We start from the raw sequence: 20115 nt of genomic DNA, 5'->3' as shown, positions 1-20115 counted from the left end.
CATGATGCCATCTATTTTGTGAAGTGCGCCAGTCCCTCCTGCAGCAAAGCACCCCCACAACATGATGCTGCCACCCCTGTGCTTCACGGTTGGGATGGTGTTCTTCAGCTTGCAAGCCTCCCCCTTTTTCCTCCAAACATAACGATGGTCATTATGGTCAAACAGTTCTATTTTATTTCATCAGACCAGATGACATTTCTCCAAAAAGTACGATCTTCGTCCCCATGTGCAGTTGCAAACCGTAGTCTGGCTTTTTTATGGCGGTTTTGGAGCAGTGGCTTCTTCCTTGCTGAGCGGCCTTTCAGGTTATGTTGATATAGGACTCGTTTTACTATGGATATAGATACTTTTGTACCTGTTTCCTCCAGCATCTTCACAAAGTCCTTTGCTGTTGTTCTGGGATTGATTTGCACTTTTCACACCAAAGTACGTTCATCTCTAGGAGACAGAACGCGTCACCTTCCTGAGCGGTATGACAGCTGCGTGGTCACATGGTGTTTATACTTGCGTACTATTGTTTGTACAGACGAACGTGGTACCTTCAGACGTTTGGAAATAGAAATAGATAGAAATAGCCTACGTAGAACACACATACCTCTTTGACATGTAGAATCACATCAGCTCTAGCCATGGCATTTCTATCAGCAACGTTCGAAAACGTTTAGCAAAATGCTAAATACGTAAAAGATAAATGCATACACATTTGGCTATGTATTAATTGCTATCCAAAAGTAGAGTTCTGCAGAGTAGATTCAGATATGGTGAAAAAATGGCTGATGTGCAATGTCTTGGATACATTTTCATCTATATATTCTCCAAGGAAATATTACTGATTGATAAAAGTTACATTGCACACATATTGCTAAAAAATAAATAGAATTCAGCTGGACGTTAGATGGGCGGAGGATACTTCGCTCCGCGATGTTCATTGGTGAAATCAAAGACCATGGCTGAAACGTCATCCACAATATTTTTACCCCATCACTACTGTTGTTGTTATGGAAACCATCGCAACGGAGCTAGTGTCGTGGTCCCAATCGTTTACTCAAATATTGTGGTAAATTGTATGTTTTTCCGGTTGTCGATGTTAGTCTGCATGTACATTCACTTAAATAAACAATATTGCAAAACACCGCTAAGTTTGGCAGCATTGTGGTCACCCTAGCTAGCCAGATTAGCTAGCGTTAGCTAATGTCAGTAACGTTAGCAACTTAGCTATAACGGCAAGCTAGCTAGCAATAGCTCTATATAGCTAGCTATGTTTGTTGTCATCAGTTGAGTAGGCCTAACCCATCTGGTCAAAATGGACTAACTAGGCAGGCTTGCATATTGTTCAAATAAAAGTTGGAAAACTTCCATTGTTTGCAGTCAGACCCATACCATTGTATTGTGACCTAACGTTAGCTAACTAGATAGCTAAATTAGCTATCTGATTAGTCTGCTGCCTTGCATTTTTTAGGAGGAAAATCTCCCTTGGCCCTTTGCATGCAGAATGAGTGTCACTTCAGCATTCGAGAATGCCAGCAGGTGAGTACACACAATTGCAGTATTTTCCAAACATTGACTGTATTGGGGCTACATACCATAACATGGTTAATAAATTAATACCTGGCCTTATGAATAAAGTAAACAGAGTAACAGACTATATTTCTTATCTAGGTGAGAGTGAAGCCCGAGCTAAGACCAGGGCCAGATTTGACGAGGTCTTCAAGAGATACACTGACCCGGCTACATCGGAGAAGAAAAAAGTGAAGAAGAAGAAGAGCCCAGATCAGCCAGAGCAGGAGAGTATTGTGGTACGTTGGAATAGGTCAGATCAAGAAGGTTTGGCACTGAAATCACTTTAACAATATTTGTTGTGCATGGTCTCTGTAAAATGAACTTCCATGCACATAAATGTCTATTCTTACCTTTGCGCCCCCACTCTTCTCGTTCAGCTCCAAACTTTGAAACAAAACCTTGACATTGTGAAAGACACAGAGGACGATGAGACTGTTCATCAGAACACCTACCACGCTGACCAGGGCAGTCCTCGTTTCACCAAGAACAAGCGTAGGGAGAGGGAGGTAACAGAGAAGGTCAACAACAACAACAATGGGAACCAGGATGAGGAGGAGCAACCAACCAAAGGGAAGAGGAAAAGTAAAAGGGAGCTGCCTCCAGCCCCAGTGCAGCAGGAGGACAGTTATATCATTCAAATCGACCAGACTGATAGTACTGCTGAAAATGCCAAAACACCCAAATCCAAGGCCTCCTTAGAGTCGGAAGGCCCTGCGAATATACAGAGGAGAAAGAGTAAGAAAGGGAACAGCAAAGGAGGAGAGGAGGTGTCCGGGGTCCAGAGTGAGGTTGCGGTGGAAGCTGAGGATGAGTTACTTCATGAGTACCAGAAGCAGATGGCACAGGAAGAGGAGATGGCTACTGTGAAGAAGACTGTACACAAGAAGTCAACAACAGACAAGACCAACGCTGCCGCTCAGGAAGTAGTAGCATTAAACAATGAAGGTGCAAAGAAGAAGAAGAAGCTGAGGTCGTCATTGGATCCGGAGAGGGAGACGAGGTGTGTAGAAGTCTTACTGGATAACTAGTGAGGTTTGCATGAACCTGGAAGAAAGCTGTAAATGACCTAGCCAGATCTGTTTGTTCTATCTTGGCAACCTTTATGGCCATATTCTTGGCATAACAATGTTCATAGAAGTTGGCTATAAAGCAAAAACAGATCTGGGACCAGGCTATAAACCTAAATTACCCATTAATACCATAGAATAGATTATCATATTTATTTTCCATTTTGTTTTACAGTATGATAGAAGATCTGCAGAACAGCCAGTCTGACGACGTCACTGAAAGGAAGAGGTCCAAAGAGAAGAGTCAAGAAAGCCACCAAGAGGAGGACGAGGAGGACAGACTAGAATCTTTCAAATCAAAAGGCAAAAAGAAGAAAAAAATAAAACAATGTGGGTATAAAAAGCTAAGAAAACATTCAGCTGGTCATGCATTATGAACAGTTAGGAATTATGTGGCTAAGCTGTTCTTGAAAAGTTGGTGTGATGTTTTTTTGCTATCTTCAGTAACATTAGTTAGTGTGATACTATTGTAGGAAGATATGGAAGCACAAAATACTCTACTTGAAAGGTGAATAACATGATAATAACATTGAGTAACACTTCTTTCCTTGGTGGTAGTGGTGAAGGAGGAGAGTGATACAGAGATTGTTGAAACTCCTCGGAGACCAGTCTTTGATGACAACCTGGTCCTGGGAGTGTACATCCACAGGACAGACCGCCTGAAGACTGACTTGCTGGTCTCACATCCCATGGTCAAGATCCACGTTATTGACGAGATGACTGGGCAATACGTGAAAAAAGAGGACAGGTGAGAAATGGTTTTGTTAGTTTGTGATTTTGTTAATTGTGGGTTTTTGATGTTACTAGCTTGGTGGTCCAGATCTGTTTGTGCTGTTATTCAACTCCTATGGTTGTTGTTTGGCAATAAACATAGCAGTTTGCAGCTTAAATCGATCTGACTATGACCATAGTAGTTGGCAGCACAAACCAACCTGGAACCAGGCTAATTGTTAAATGTTACCGTCACAACAAATGTAAAAACTGGTGGTGACGAGAATTGTGATCAAATCGTTTTTGTGTCCTTCTCTATATTTTGCAGTCACCGCCCGGTCTCGTCATTCTACGAGCAGGAGAGTGTGGAGCATATCCTTCCCATCATCACCCAGCCTTTTGACTTCAAGAAGAACAAGTCAACAGTTCCGGAGTGGGATGAGCAGATCATCTTCAACGAGCGCTTTGGATATTTCCTCCAGGATAACCACGAAGGCCCTAGAGTTATGCTCTTTTTTGAGGTAAAAATAATGAAAAGAGGATGGGTTTGTGACACCAATATCTTGACACACGTCAAGCATTAACCAGATGTCAAACTTTTTCCTAAAGGCCATTTTGAAAAGATTGTCTTTTAAATATATTTCAGGTCCTGGATTTTATGACCATGGAGGAAGCCAGAGCCAACGTTGATGTCGACAGACATGAACGAGGGTTTCGAAAAATCGCCTGGGCATTTCTAAAGGTAATGCATTTAGAAATGTTTTCAGTTATGAATATCCATTATTGAAGAGAAAGAATTTTTATTTATTTCTCCCTGCAGCTTGTGGGCACTAACGGAGTGCTGAACATCGACAGTAAACTGCGTTTGCAGCTCTTCTGTCCCCCTCCCCGGGGAAAGAGACAAGAAAATACCATTGAGGTAGTGGACTGGTGGAGGAGATATCCCCGTAGCAGATACACATCCACCCTCTACATCACTGTGAAAGGCCTCAAACTACCTGATCATGTAAGTCGATACTGCTTAGAAATCATACTACAAAAACATGTTACTGATATGTCTGCTTTAGCAAAACTACTACTACCACCACTATGATGATAATGCTAATAATACTAATAGCAATAGTATAATAGTAATGTATTAGTACATTAGTAGTAGTAGCAGTTTAGTTGCAGAAATCAAATCTTCATCCATAAGGAGTTGCTGTTTTGGGCTGTTTTATTTCCCAAAGGGTGAGTTGTGGTTTGGTCCACTGCTGTTTTAGGCTGTTGAGGTTTGACCATGTGCTGGTCTGTTGTGTAGGTGGACCCTAGTATCCGCTCCATGATGGCCTTGCAGCAGGAGAGAGGCTCCACTTCCTTTAGCGAGCTGCAGAGTGAGATCACCAGGAGAACCATAACACAACCTCTAGGCAACAAACCTGAGCTCCATTGGAGCAGAATGCCTGGCCAGGTCTGTTTACTAAAGAACTTCTATTCTAAGAATCTTGACTCTCTGTTCTATTGTCTAACAGTATCTAACTGCTACCCAATTCAAGGGCTGTCCAATTGTTGTTATAAAGTCACGATGGCATGTTGAGAAACACAACTTTGAGACAACATTTACACAATGTTCTGTGGTGGTTGTGCGTTTTGCTGGGAAATCCAGAAATGTCATCAGTTGTCCCCAGATGTGTTATTTGATGAAGTTGTATTTGTGTTGCAGGTGTGCCGGATCCCTAATAAGCCCATGCTGTCGTTCCGCGGTGGTCAGATGGGCTGTTTCACGATACGATTCTCCCACGACGGGAGGAAGCTGGCTGCTGCGTGTGCTGACAGAGATGCCTTCCCCATCATAGGTAAGAAATGTAAACCCCTACTCAGAGCTACCTTAGTGCTCAGTGCCTTCAGAAAGTATTCATACCCCTTGACTTATTCCACATTTTGTTGTGTTACAGCTGGAATTAAAAATGGATTATATAGATAATTTTTCTCACCCATCTACACGTAATACCCCATAATGACAAAGGGAAAACGTGGTTTTAGAAATGCAATACAGAAATGTCTCATTTACTTAAGTATTCACACCCCTGAGTCAATACTTTGTAGTCTTTCTGGGTAAGTCTCTAAGTGCTTTCCACACCCTGGTAGTGCAACATTTGCCCATTATTATTTAAAAAATTCATCAAGCTCTGTCAAATTGGTTGTTGATCATTGCTAGACAACAATTTTCAAGTCTTGCCATAGATTAAAGTCAAACTAACTCAGCCACTCAGGAACAGTCACTGTCTTCTTGGTAAGCAACTCCAGTGTAGATGTGGCCTTTTGTTTTAGGTTATTGTCCTGCTGGAAGGTGAATTAATTGCCCAGTGTCTGGTGGAAAGCAGACTGAACCAGGTTTTCCTCTAGGACTTTGCCTGTACCTAGCTCCATTCTGTTTATTTTTTATCCTGAAAAACTCCACAGTACTTAATGAGTACAAGCATATCTATAACATGCTTGAAAATATGGAGAGTGGATTTGGCCCAAACATAACACTTTGTATTCAGGACAAAAAGTTGAATTGCTTTGACACATTTTTTGCAGTATTACTTTAGTGCCTTGTTGCAAGTGTGAAAACACCCTAAAACGTCACTTACACTGAGCTAAGGAGATTGATTCACTTGAGGAATGAATTCTGTGTGCTACTCCCAAACAGGTGTGAATTTTTTATTTATTATTGAAGTTATCTCATCGTTTTTTTTTTTCTCAGTGTATGAGATTCCTTCAGGTAAGGTGTTGGCTGCCTTCAACGGCCACCTCAGTATCGTGTATGATCTCTGCTGGTCCAGAGACGACCGGAGCCTCCTGTCTTCTTCCTCTGATGGCACCGTCAGGTAAATGGTCTACCTGTACCTCAAATATACCCTGCCTGGGAAGGATAAACATGGAGCCTCGATTAGATTACGCTGATGCTTAGGATATATTTGTGTATGTGTTGTCACTAATATAATGTATTGAAGTCATACCCACATATCTCCTGCCTCTAATGGCGCATTCACAGTATACTATATAATATACTGAACAAAAATATAAACTCAACATGTAAAGGTTTGGGCCATGTTTCATGAGCTGAAATAAAATATCCCAGAAATGTTCCAAATGCACAAAATCCTTTGCCAAGATAATCCATCCACCTGACAGGTGTGGCATATCAAGAAGCTGATTAAACAGCATTATCGCTACGCAGGTGCACCTTGTGCTGGGGACAATAAAAGGCCACTCTGAAATGTGCAGTTTTGTTACACAACACAATGCCACAGGTTTTGAGGGAGCATGCAATTTGCATGCTGACTACAGGAATGTCCACCAGAGCTGTTGCCAAAGAATTTAACATTAATTTCTCTATCATAAGCCACCCTCAACGTCATTTTAGAGAATTTGGCAGTACTTCCAACCGGCCTCACAACCGAAGATCACGTGTAATCACGCTAGCCCAGGACCTCCACTTCCGGCTTCTTCACCTGCGGGATCATCTGAGACCAGCCACACGGACAGCTGATGAAAATGAGGAGTATTTCTGTCTGTAATAAAGCCCTTTTGTGATAAAAAACTGATTGGCTCAGCCTGGCTCCCCAGTGGGTGGGCCTATGCCCACCCATGGCTGCGCCCCTGACGAGTCATGTGAAATCCATAGATTAGGGCCTAATGAATTTATTTAAATTGACTGATTTTCCTTATAAAAATCGAATCAAATTTATTTGTCACATACATGTGTTTATTAGATGTTATTGCGGGTGTAGCGAAATGCTTGTGTTTCTAGCTCTAACAGTGCAGTAATATCTAACAGTAATATCTAACAATTTCACAACAATACACACAAATCTAAAGGAATGGAATTAAGAATATATAAATATTTGGGCGAGCAATGTTAGAGCGGCATAGGCTAAGATACAGTAGGATAGAATACAGTATATTCATATTAGATGAGTAATGCAAAATATGTAAACAATATTAAAGTGACTAGTGTTCCATTATTAAAGTGGCCAGTGATTCCAAGTCTATCTATATAGGGAAGCAGCCTCTAATGTGCTAGTGGTGGCTATTTAACAGTCTGATGGCCTTGAGATAGAAGCTGTTTTTCAGTCTCTCGGTCCCAGCTTTGACACCACCCTCTGGAGAGCCTTGCGGTTGTGGGCAGTGCAGTTGCCGTACCAGGCGGTGATACAGCCCGACAGGATGCTCTCAATTGTGCATCTGTAAAAGTTTGTGAGGGTTTTATGTGCCAAGCCAAATTTCTTCAGCCTCCTGAGGTTGAAGAGGCGCTATTGCGCCTTCTTCACCACACTGTCTGTGTGGGTGGAGCAGTTCAGTTTGTCAGTGATGTGTACGCCGAGGAACTTGAAGCTTTCCACATTCTCCACTGCGGTCCCGTTGATGTGGATAGAGGGTGCTCCCTCTGCTGTTTCCTGAAGTCCACGATCAGCTCCTTTGTTTTGTTGACGTTGTGTGAGAGGTTATTTTCCTGGCACCACACTCCCAGGGCCCTCACCTCCTCCCTGTAGGCTGTCTCGTCTTTGTTGGTAATCAGCCCTACTACTGTTATGTATATGAACTGTAACTCAGTAAAATTGTTGAAATTGTTGCATGTTGAGTTTAGATTTTTGTTCAGTATCAATGATGTGTGGTGTAGTATGCTCAGTAACATGAGAACACGGTTGGGTATAAGTAAGGGTAAGTTTACTCAGCAAGCTTAGCACTCCGTACATTATCAGCACATGTAGTCTCTTATTTCGACTTGTCTGATATCGTAATCTAATTGTTCAACACTATGATCCCTCTCAACCCTCTCTTGCAGAGTGTGGAACGTGCAGAGGCTCCAGGCCATCGCCCAGAAGGTGCTCCCCCACCCATCGTTTGTCTACTGTGCTCAGTACCACCCTACGGCCCAGGGCATGGTGGTGACTGCTGGGTACGACTGTCTGGTGAGGGTCTGGAGGGTGAACGTCAAAGATGTCAACGGACTGCTGCTCCAGGAGTTCGAGGGTCACAAGAGCTTCATCAACGCTCTGTGTTTCGACTCCGAAGGTACGGAATCAGTAAATCAATCAATCTCATTTTTTTATGAAGCACTTTTTACTCCAGCAGTCTCTTTCTGTTAGAGAATAACAGTTTTTTTGTTCATGGCTAGAGTATCTATTCATGGCGTTTGCTGGATGGCTTACCGCCCTTTTCGCATGAGAATTGAAATGTGAACGTAATGTGTTTATTGTATATTTATTCAGGAAACCGAATGTTCTCTGCGGACAACGTTGGGTTCATCATTGTGTGGAGGACGTCGGTTGATGACAGTCTGCATCAGAGACCGTGTCGTCACTGGAAGATTGAGAAGGTTTGAGAACAATGTTTCACCCAAAATGTGTCTTATGCTGGTGACAATGTCCCCTCTGGGGATCAAATGAAGTCTATTCAGTCATTCACATTGGAGAGCTGGATTAATACTTTATTTTGTCCTGCAGGAGATAGGAGAGAGTGACCTGAGTGGGCTTCCCATCAACACGTTAGAGGTCCATCCTAATGGTCGCCGTCTACTGATCCACGCCAAAGACAGCGTTGTCAGGGTGATGGATCTCAGAGTGTAAATATATATTTTTTAAAAGCCTAATTGAGACCAGAGCCTCATTCGCAATGGTGCCCTGAGTACAAAAATGTCATCTTTGTACTTGTTCCCAACATGTTATTATGATCGATATACACAAAGGGGGTCCGACCCGGTACTAAATGGGTGTACCAGTTTATTAGGTACACCCATTTATTATCGGGTCGGACCCCCCTTTGCCTCCAGAACAGCCTGAATTCTCCAGGGAATGGATTCTACAAGGTGTCAGAAAAACATTCGTTGCTCAAGGGACCTAACATGTGCCAGGAAAACATTCCCCACACCACTAAACTCCCACCACCAGCCTGTACCAGGCAGGATGGGGTCCATGGACTCATGCTGCTTAGGCCAAATCCTGACTCTGCCAACAGCATGACACAACAGGAACTGGGATTCGTCGTACCAGGCAATGTTTTTCCACTCCTCAATTGTCCAGTTTTGGTGATCGCGTGCCGACTGGAGACGCTTCTTCTTGTTTTTAGCTGATAGGAATGAAACCCGGTGTGGTCGTCTGCTACAATAGCCCATCCGTGACAAAGATCAATGAGTTGTGTGTTCAGAGAGGCCGTTCTGCACACCACTGTTGTACTGCACCGTTATTTGTCAGTTTGTGGCCCTCCTGTTAGCTTGCACAACGATTCTTTCCATTCTCCTTCGACCTCTCTCATCAACGAGCTGTTTTCGCCCACAGTACTGCCACTGACTGGATGTTTTTTGTTTGTCGCACCATTCTCGGTGAACCCTAGACACTGCTGTTGGCAATTGATGTTATTCTTCAATAACACGAACTCCAAAGCAAATCAGGGGGAGAAAAATAGGTTTATTTGAGAAGGACACATCAAGATGTTATGCTGAGAGATAGATGTTCAGATGTTCAGTCTCCCCTCCTCAGCTTTTCTCCACTGAACAAAGGAACATGATGCCATTTATAACCCCCCACCCTAGCCTGGGGTTGACCAATCAGAAGTCCTTGCAGGACAACTTGGCCAATGGCCAAATAACAAGTATCCTGCCCCTGACTCAATGTACAGACCAATGACAACGTAGCACACGTCGCTCTGAGTTCAGGAGTGACATTCCACAGATCCTTAACAGATGTTGAACTGAAACCCAACTCCTATTTACAAATCGCTATTGACCATTAGTACTCTAGTACTCTCGTCCTCTCATCCTCTGCGTTGTGTATTTATCTTCAAAATGTTCCTATACTGCCATGCATGAAAATCCCAGGAGGGCGGCTGTTTCTGATATACTGGATCCGGCGTGCCTGACACTGACGATCATACCACGCTCAAAGTCGCTTATGTCACTCATTGTTCCCATTCTAACATTCAATCGAACAGTAACTGAATGCCTCGATGCCTGTCTGCCTGCTTTATATAGCAAGCCACGGCCACGTGACTCACTGTCTGTAGGAGCGATCCATTTTTGTGAACGGGGTGTATCTAATAAACTATCCGGTGAGTGTAGTTCTGTATTGCCATAACTCAAGTAAGTTTCCATGTCCTTTTTATTGATCTAATGTACAGACTTCTAAAATGTGTTTGTGTGTGTGTGTTGTTGCAGATTGGCTGTGAAGAAATACACAGGTGCCACTAACTACAGGGAGAGGATCCACAGCACGTTCACACCCTGTGGGAGCTTCATCTTCTCAGGCAGCGAGGATGGAATGGCCTACGTGTGGAACGCAGAAACAGGTGAGGACAAGACAGCCACATCTGATCATCCAGTATGAATTTAGACACAAACTAATAATCTATGCACTTAGGGACAGTTTCCCGATATCCAGATTAAGCATAGTCTTGGACTAAAAAACCTGCTCAATGGATAATCTCCATTGAAATAGTTTTTTGTTCCAGGACTAATTTAAATCTGTATCTGGGGAAACTGTCCCTAGCTAAGTGCATGCGTTGTTTTTTTGTTTGTTGTTATGATCAATAATACCTGCTGGTTTTGTGCCTGCATCTACCAGGTGACCAGGTGGCGGTGTACTCGGAGCTGTGTTACCCCACAGCCCTCCGTGGTGTGGCCTTCCACCCTCATGAGAACATGGTGGCCTTCTGTGCCTTCGGTCAGAGCCAGCCTGTGCACGTCTACTTGTACGACCGCAGAGGTGAGCAGCTCATTATTGTTCTGAGATCGATCACGCAATGAGAAGATCTTAGGAACACTCAGCTGTGCCTGAGTACCTTGCTCAGAGCATTCAAATAATTGTATTGTAAGAGGACAGTTGCGTTACCAAAGATGGTGGTTAAATAAAGATGGTTCACTCAAGCCATTTACCGTTGTAAAATTGTTTAAATGTTCCTGTCTGTGTAGGTGGGCATTCTCTCTGTGTAGGTGGGCATTCTCTCTGTGTAGGTGGGCATTCCCTCTCTGTGTAGGTGGGCATTCTGTCTCTGTGTAGGTGAGCATGCTTTCCAACGTGAGTGAGGTAACAACTGGCTCTGGTCTACTTATTGTCCCCTCCCTTCTCATCCCACCCAGAAAACATTTTCCAGTGAGATGTCTTGGTCTGGAGCATCCCCTCCGCGGGACGGGGGGCAATAAGTAGACCGGAGTGGCACCGCCTCGATCAGAATAAATTAGGGAGTGGGATGTCTCTGGCGTTACTAAGTCTTGGTTCCACACAACTTGAGTCATTAGTGTAGGAGCCATTTGACTTTATAGCAGGGGTGTCTGGCCCGTGGGTGGTTTGAGTAAAATAAAAAAAGTATATAAATATATATTTTTAAATTGGGTGGGGGGGTTGAGCTCAATATACTTTCAAATGACTAAAACCAAATCGAAACTGTGCAGAAATTATAATGGACCTACACTCTTACACTTTCCAGCTCGCTATTAATCAAAGAAATTAACACTAGACAGTCAGGGAGCATTGAACATTTCCAAAATAATGGATAGAGGACAATGTTTTGGTAATTTTGACAGCGAGGAAAAATAACACATTTTTTGTGGTGCCCTCCGGACCTCGTTGAAGACCGAATGCGGCCCCGGGGCCGCATGAGTTTGACACCCCTGGTTTATAGGCTTATGAATATTTTGTGTAAAATTTGTCTGTTTTGGGATGTTCGAAAATGGTAGGCCTTGAGATTGGGTAGACTGGATCAGTATTTTTTTCTGTTTTGTGGACTGAGAGGAAAAGTCTGATTGATTTATTGGGAAAAAGTTAAGCTGAGTACAAACAGGGGATAACATGTTAAAGCAATTATACTTGTTTCCAACGTGGTCCCTGATGGAATACACACAATAAAGACGAAACAAAAAGACATTTTCTCTCTGTTTCTTCTCAGCGGCCCAGCTGGAGGTGGAGAGTCTGAAGGGCCACAGCAGGTCTGGATCAGCTGACACTAAAATGTTCAGGAACACATCTGACCCAGTAACATTCCAGGACACCTCCGGAGCAGCCATGGACTGCTTCGCCAGAGCAGCCAGACTGTCTATGAAGATGCAGAGTGTCAAAGATAAACTGGACTCTGTTCTAGTGAGTACAAATCTTGTTTTGATTTAGTTTTATAACGTGAATGATATTTTTACCCGCAAACTGATGGTAAATCATTATGCAAACTAACTAGAATTTACTAATGACTTTCTCAAAAAAAAATTTGTAGGAACCATCTCGGAGCTCCTCTGCTGTGGAACACCTGTATGAGCAAGGTATGCTTTAACAATGATATTGGTATGTTTATGCGACAACATGTTGAAATTTGTTTGACATGTTTTTGTGGTTTGTAGATAAAGCGGGCATATATCAGATGGGGAGGAGCCTATCTCAGGAAGCTGGCCCAGTAAGTAGTACTCTCATTAACTCTGTAAGCCCTTCAAATTCACCGTTTTATTGTCCACCAACCTCTGTGTGTATGTGTGTAGTCTGGAGGGGTTGGGATATAGCAGAACACATTTGCTGCTCATTTCCCTGTAATAATGGAAAATGAATTATTCTTCTACTGTTTTTTCAGATGAGCTTGAACTCGTCCCAGCCTCCTCCGTCCCTCCTGTCACCACACTCCAAACTGCAGCTGTCTAGTTCCCTCGGAGCTCAGTTCATCCCCCAGAACCGTGAGTGGCTCTAGACATGCCCTTTCTCTGAAAAAAATCGGTCCCCTCCTGGCCTTCATTACCCTGATCCTTATTCTAAAAGAACTGACCAGGTGAAAGCCTGCCTAAAGATGAGCTTCCAACTGTCAAGTTTTTCCCTATCAGTTCAGATGAAGGGAAGGAGACAGATTTTACTGCTACAGGCCTATGAATCTAAGCAGCTCTGTGAACCACTGAGTTGTCAATAATTTGTAAGAATTGAGGTCCGTTTACCCAAATGAGCTTAAGGACCCATTCATGCAGAATGAGAGCTTTGGCCAGACATTTCAACAACAAAGCAAAGGAAGGATTTACCAAAACGCAACATTCCCAGACTCACTAGAGCTGTTAAGGATCTTACAGAGCAGCATGTTCACTGTACGACCAAGACGGGCCTCCTCTTGTCTTCAACGCTGTCCGTAGGTGTTCACACCTCTACGATAATGTATGCTTTGAGGTCTATCTTAGATTTTAATATATTCATCTGGTATTTCCCTTCTCTTCTTTCTCCTCTGTTTGCAGGTGGTTTCAGCCCAGTCGGCCAGCATCTAGGAAGAGCTCCATCTCTCAGGCTACAGACAGTAAGGCACCGTTATAATGTTATGCTTTTCTCGTTGCTTCCTTTTATGTGTATTTTATTGAGTTTTAACAGTAACTTTATTTTAGTCTTGTGGACTGAATATTTTCTTTATCTATTTGAAAGAAACCCGACGTAACACATGAAGTTGAATATGGAATGGAAGTTTAGGAACGTTCCCTTTCTTCCCTCAGAGCTTCCCTGATCATCTGTCTACAGCCATTAGAGTGGACGCAGATTCCTTGGTACCAGTTCAGCAAACGGTAAGTTCCTGTTTTTATTCCAACATTGACAACTGTATGCATTATAAGAACATACCAGAGGTGGGACCAAGTCATTGTTTTACAAGTCACAAGTAAGTCTCAAGTCTTAGCACTCAAGTCCCAAGTCAAGTCCAGCAAGTCTCAAGTCAAGTCACTAGTCCTAAACTTTGAGTTTCGAGTCCTAAACAAGTCATAATGTGCTCTTCACCAAATGTAATACCATTTCATATTTTTAACAAGAGTAATAGTTAGTATATTACATTTACACAAATCATGAATGCTTTTATAAATATTTATTACTTTCCAAATAAACCCTATATTTCCATGGAAATACATGAGTAGTGTTGGTTCCATTTTTCTGTGCTCCGTTTTATTTACTTAACAAATAAGTAAAATGTGCACTTATAAATCATAACAATTTTAATCAAAATACAGCTGTAGACAGAAGTCAAACATCACACATACAACTGAGTTCTGCAAAATAGGAAAAGTCCCAAGTTATTTTATTAAGCCCGAAGTCCAGCCCTAGTGATGTCACTGCATACGTCATTACCTTCTGCTCACCAGACCAAGCCCATGCATACACAGCTATACAAACTTGCAAGAGAGATACAATAGTTCCAGTGTTTTCTAAGGGCTCAGCAGTAAATGTCCACTCCCCCAAGTTGATTTATAGAGGTATGTCTGACTAGTCTCTTAACTCTTTTAATCCCCTGCAGGGTTCTGTGTTTATCTTTGAAGTGCTTTCTCACATACCCCATGCAATAACTCACATATCTCTGACCTTTTCTTTATAAGAGGCAGAGACTAGAAAAGAACTGTGAAACAATTTTTAACAATATATACATTATAAGGTTTGTCTGTAGTCTAAGACCCTATAAATGTAGTGGGGGGGGGGGGGGGGGGTCTTATAACCCTTCCCCTTCTATTAATACAACATAAGCATAATTAATTATTATAATACATTTGGTGCAGCCCTTATCATGACCCCAATTTGACCCCATCAGTAGCCATGCGAAAGACCCCCCCTTGTACACAATCGCCCAACCTTAGCACACACACACACCCGCCCCCACACCCTCTCTGTGTGTGGTTACAGTAGGCTAACGTATGTCAATGGTTTTAGGAACAGCAGTAACATCAGGCAGGATTTAGGCTACCAACTGCCTAGCCAGTTGTAGCTCAATCTTGGGTGCAATGATCACGTTCCTGCACTGACTGACTGTGTGGAGGCTCATTGATTTAAAGTTACGTTAGCCTACATGCTACACTAGTAAAGTTATAAATGATATAGCTGTCGGCTATATTAGCCACGACTTACCGTTCTTTGTGCAGCTTCAAACGTCGAACAAAGTTGGAAGTTGTTGCGCCTCCGTCTGTCATTTTCTTCCCGCATGTTTTGCAAGTTGCAATCCGTTTTTTTGTTTGTTGATACAGCGTAGTCTTTATATCTGAAAAAAAAAATTTGGGGTATCATCTTTCCAAGGGCTCCATCTGAATTCACCCGCCGGCTGCTGTCTAATTCAAACTGTAATCCGTTAAATGAAGAGTTGGGGCACTGCACACTTTTTTAATAGCATAATTTTTTATATTTAGGCTTGGGGAGGGTATCAAGTCAGTTCAAGTCAAAAGGCTCAAGTCCAAGTTAAGTCACGAGTCATTGGTGTTAAAGTCAAAGTCGAGTTGCAAGTCATCATATTTGTGACTCGAGTCTGACTCGAGTCCAAGTCATGTGACTGTAGTCCACACCTCTGGAACATACTATACCCAACAATCAAATATGACAATTTAAAATAATCTGTTTTTTTTAACACCATGGTCAACCATTCTTAAATCCTTTTAATTTCTCTTTCTCTCTGTCAGGTTGTCTCTTTGTATGACTACAGTGCTACCCGGTCAGATGAGTTAACGGTACAGCGTGGTGATGTCATCCATGTGCTCTACAAAGACAACGACAACTGGTGGTTTGGACGCCTGGCTAACGGACAGCAGGGATACTTCCCAGCTACCTATGTTGCGGAAGAGCGTAAGTAGAGCTTTATATATTTTCCACATTAATATAATATATGCACTTAGCAGACATCAATTCTCCAAAGCAACTTAAAGTACAGTGATTGCATACATTTTATTGGGAGCTTGATCCTTATAGGAAACCCACCTTGGTGTTGCTAACATACTCTTACCAACTAAGCCACACAGGACAACTTTTCTACATGATAAAGAACCCATGTGGATACGTAGCTTATAAAGTCAAGTCTGTATGGATGTGTTGTTTGTTGCTGAGCTATTTCCATCGTCTGCCCCAGGGGATTACAACGAGGAGCTGTCTCAGGCCCTAAAGGCACAGTCTGCCCTGTCTGAACAGACCGACCTATCAGTCCCCCCTTTTGAGCGGACTGACCAATCAGATGAGAGGTTGACACCTACCAAGGTAAGGAGACTGGGTTCTGTTACAGCGATCGTTGTGTGATGTAGCTAAAGTGTCTCTTGGTTCTGATGGAGAAGGGTACTTCAAATAAAATTATTGATGATTTATTTTTGAATTTACCCACACATCCCCTCCACCAATACAGTCCTTAGCTCATCCTAGGTCGAAAATCGACAGGTTAAGACAACGTCGTCACAAATCTGGGACCTGCGATGTCGCTAACTACTAGCGCCGTTGCTAACTAGCATAGCTGGTCCCATTGTTGCAAAGCGTTATGGGATATTAGAATCCTGTTGTCTTAACCTTTGTCATCTTCAACCTAGAGATCATCTCGTTCCCCTTCTTCAGGGAACCAAGGTTATATTACTGTTCATTTCCTTGTACCTTCTCTTCTTTGATTACTCTCCCTCCGCTCACAGGTGTCAGCTGCCGTTGTCTCTGGGGAACTCAAGTTCATCTCTGAGCTGGACACAGACCCTGAGCAGCCTGCTGCCACCAAGTAAGTCCTCTTCCTCACAGCAACAGTCGTAAGTCACAGCAGTGGCTCTGATATCATCGCGATAGTTTATTTTGTACACTCGTGTTCTAACCACATGGCGAGAAAATGGGAAGAAAATGAACTTACTAGATACATTATAGCTTATACATTATACTAGATACATTATTAGATGACATACAAGTGCTGACGTGTTAGATTGGTTCCAAAACGAACTCTCTGGCGGAACACAGTGTGTGGCACTGGAGGGCATGAAATCAGACTTTTGACAGCTTAGAAAAGGGGTCTCTTAAGGTTCCATTTTAGGGCCTTGACTTATTACACTGTCTGATATAGGAAGAAATGGAAAATCTGCAGAACTCCAACAATATGCTGACGACACAATCGTTTACTCTTGTGCCTCTAAAATTGAGAAAGCTTTTCTGGATTTACAACTAGCATTTGATGACATTCACAAACAACTTTCTCAACAAATGGAGCCACTTGCAGATTTTAACTGTCAATTGTGATTGAATGATGATGATTGACTGATTTTAAATAGTATCTAGGCATTTGAACTAAGTTTTAGACAGCATATTGAAACCAAAAAGCTGAAACAATCCTTTTCCCATAAGGCTCTTTGGTCTTGTAGTGAGCTATGAAATACTTTGAACTGGGCAAGAGGGTATCTGACTAAGTTTAAAACTCTGATTGACTGAAATGTTGTTGACCGCTGTAATTGTTTTGAGTGTATTGTCCTTGTATGTGCTCTTGTATTTTATGGTCATGCTGACTACTTTCTGCTGACCTCTTGCCAGGTCCCCTTCCGAAAGGTTTTTTGTATTTTTATATATATATAGTGGGGAGAATAAGTATTTGATACACTGCCGATTTTGCAGGTTTTCCTACTTACAAAGCATGTAGAGGTCTGTAATTTTTTATCATAGGTACACTTCAACTGTGAGAGACGGAATCTAAAAAAATCCAGAAAATCACATTGTATGATTTTTAAGTAATTAATTTGCATTTTATTGCATGACATAAATATTTGATACATCAGAAAAACAGAACTTAATATTTGGTACAGAAACCTTTGTTTGAAATTACAGAGATCATACGTCTCCTGTAGTTCTTGACCAGGTTTGCACACACTGCAGCAGGGATTTTGGCCCACTGCTCCATACAGACCATCTCCAGATCCTTCAGGTTTCGGGGCTGTCGCTGGGCAATACGGACTTTCAGCTCCCTCCAAAGATTTTCTATTGGGTTCAGGTCTGGAGACTGGCTAGGCCACTCCAGGACCTTGAGATGCTTCTTACGGAGCCACTCCTTAGTTGCCCTGGCTGTGTGTTTCAGGTCGTTGTCATGCTGGAAGACCCAGCCACGACCCATCTTCAATGCTCTTACTGAGGGAAGGAGGTTGTTGGCCAAGATCTCGCGATACATGGCCCCATCCATCCTCCCCTCAATACGGTGCAGTCGTCCTGTCCCCTTTGCAGAAAAGCATCCCCAAAGAATGTTTCCACCTCCATGCTTCACGGTTGGGATGGTGTTCTTGGGGTTGTACTCATCCTTCTTCTTCCTCCAAAGACGGCGAGTGGAGTTGAGACCAAAAAGCTCTATTTTTGTCTCATCAGACCACATGACCTTCTCCCATTCCTCCTCTGGATCATCCAGATGGTCATTGGCAAACTTCAGACGGGCCTGGACATGCGCTGGCTTGAGCAGGGGGACCTTGCGTGCGCTGCAGGATTTTAATCCATGACGGCGTAGTGTGTTACTAATGCTTTTCGTTGAGACTGTGGTCCCAGCTCTCTTCAGGTCATTGACCAGGTACTGCCGTGTAGTTCTGGGTTGATCCCTCACCTTCCTCATGATCATTGATGCCTCACGAGGTGAGATCTTGCATGGAGCCCCAGACCGAGGGTGATTGACCGTCATCTTGAACTTCTTCCATTTTCGAATAATTGCGCCAACAGTTGTTGCCTTCTCACCAAGCTGCTTGCCTATTGTCCTGTAGCCCATCACAGCCCTGTGCAGGTCTACAATTTTATCCCTGATGTCCTTACACAGCCCTCTGGTCTTGGCCATTGTGGAGAGGTTGGAGTCTGTTTGATTGAGTGTGTGGACAGGTGTCTTTTATACAGGTAACGAGTTCAAACAGGTGCAGTTAATACAGGTAATGAGTGGAGAACAGGAGGGCTTCTTAAAGAAAAACTAACAGGTCTGTGAGAACCGGAATTCTTACTGGTTGGTAGGTGATCAAATACTTATGTCATGCAATAAAATGCAAATTAATTACTTAAAAATCATACAATGTGATTTTCTGGATTTTTGTTTTAGATTTCGTCTCTCACAGTTGAAGTGTACCTATGATAAAAATTACAGACCTCTACATGCTTTGTAAGTAGGAAAACCTTGCAAAATCGGCAGTGTATCAAATACTTGTTCTCCCCACTGTATATAAGTTAATGTCAGGCCAATGTGTTTTTCCCCCATGTTTCTCAAGAGTGAAGAAGAAGAAAAAGAAGTTAGTGAAGAAGTTAGAAGCTCCGTCATCACCACCACCGGCCACATCCTCCGACCCCGATGCCCCAGGAACGTCATCTACCAAGAGGAGGGCCAATGCTGCAGGCAGCAGACCACTGCCCCCCAGCCCCAGGAGAGGACAGTCTAACAGAGCCTTGGAGCCTGATGCCTAGACCCATGGACCTATGGTTATGAGTACACTAAGAGCTGTTTTTTAACAGTAAATTCCCCTTTGAACAGAAAATAACAAATATGTTTATAATGAAACCATCCTGTAAAGCATACACACATTGTTTTTTGTGTGTGTGGGGGGGGGTTCAAATCTTTTTTAAATGATGTCTGAATAACAATTGTTCAAAAAAATTATTTTAGAACATCTGTATTTTAAAAAGTTTACTATTATGTCCTATAATGTATCAGTCCTGGAGAGATTTTGTATGTTTGGCTGTTTTTATCCTATTTATTGGAGTAATGCATTCATTGACTTCTGTAACCTATTTGTTATGAGCTATAAGAAAGACATATACTTATTAATACTACAGTTTTATTTTTATAGCTTAAAGGGATGAGGAAAGTCGTGATCACCAAAGTGTCACCAATACGTTTAAAAATAGTTGCCAAGTGAATTGTTTGTATATTTATTTCTGTAATTACAGTTCTTAGTCATATCTTTAAATATGTCCGCAGTAATTATGTTAAATATAACAACTTTGAAATGTGTTATGAGTGAGGAAAATGTAAATATGTTTTGTTAGAAAAGTATGGTACATATAGTTAAATACATATAAAAAAGAATGTCTCTTTGAATGTGATA

At 42.4% G+C, this 20115-nt stretch overlaps 1 protein-coding gene across 3 annotated transcripts; it reads left to right on the top strand.

The window, feature by feature from the left end:
* Positions 1-540: 540 nt before the first annotated feature.
* Positions 541-20021, top strand: ahi1 (Abelson helper integration site 1). Of its 3 annotated transcripts, none has more exons than XM_071365264.1 (27): positions 541-1057; positions 1460-1527; positions 1660-1796; positions 1938-2560; positions 2803-2957; positions 3186-3375; positions 3667-3859; positions 3985-4080; positions 4159-4344; positions 4639-4788; positions 5041-5173; positions 6067-6190; positions 8152-8381; positions 8579-8685; positions 8813-8931; positions 10519-10649; positions 10925-11065; positions 12246-12436; positions 12564-12609; positions 12688-12740; positions 12912-13011; positions 13552-13610; positions 13801-13869; positions 15733-15895; positions 16176-16300; positions 16717-16796; positions 19282-20021. In XM_071365264.1, exons 2-27 carry the CDS (start codon positions 1518-1520, stop codon positions 19472-19474), a joined length of 3804 nt encoding a protein of 1267 aa, XP_071221365.1. In that variant the 5' UTR covers positions 541-1057; positions 1460-1517; the 3' UTR covers positions 19475-20021. The 3 variants fall into 3 exon arrangements, with proteins under 3 accessions (XP_071221365.1, XP_071221367.1, XP_071221366.1); XM_071365266.1 differs by lacking the exon at positions 19282-20021 and adding an exon at positions 19116-19194; XM_071365265.1 differs by having other exon boundaries at positions 988-1064.
* The last annotated feature ends 94 nt before the right edge of the window (positions 20022-20115 follow it).

The sequence above is a fragment of the Salvelinus alpinus genome, chromosome 25, assembly GCF_045679555.1.
Source record: "Salvelinus alpinus chromosome 25, SLU_Salpinus.1, whole genome shotgun sequence".
NCBI lineage: Eukaryota > Metazoa > Chordata > Actinopteri > Salmoniformes > Salmonidae > Salvelinus > Salvelinus alpinus.
Note: the sequence above shows the minus strand (reverse complement) of the source record. Positions and strands in the feature narration are given on the sequence as shown.

Excerpts from the sequence above, each read along its gene's own strand:
- ahi1 (XM_071365264.1), top strand. Across the intron at positions 1,797-1,937 it reads CAGAGCAGGAGAGTATTGTG|CTCCAAACTTTGAAACAAAA; the intron begins GTACGTTGGAAT and ends CTTCTCGTTCAG. Across the intron at positions 16,797-19,281 it reads GAGCAGCCTGCTGCCACCAA|AGTGAAGAAGAAGAAAAAGA; the intron begins GTAAGTCCTCTT and ends ATGTTTCTCAAG.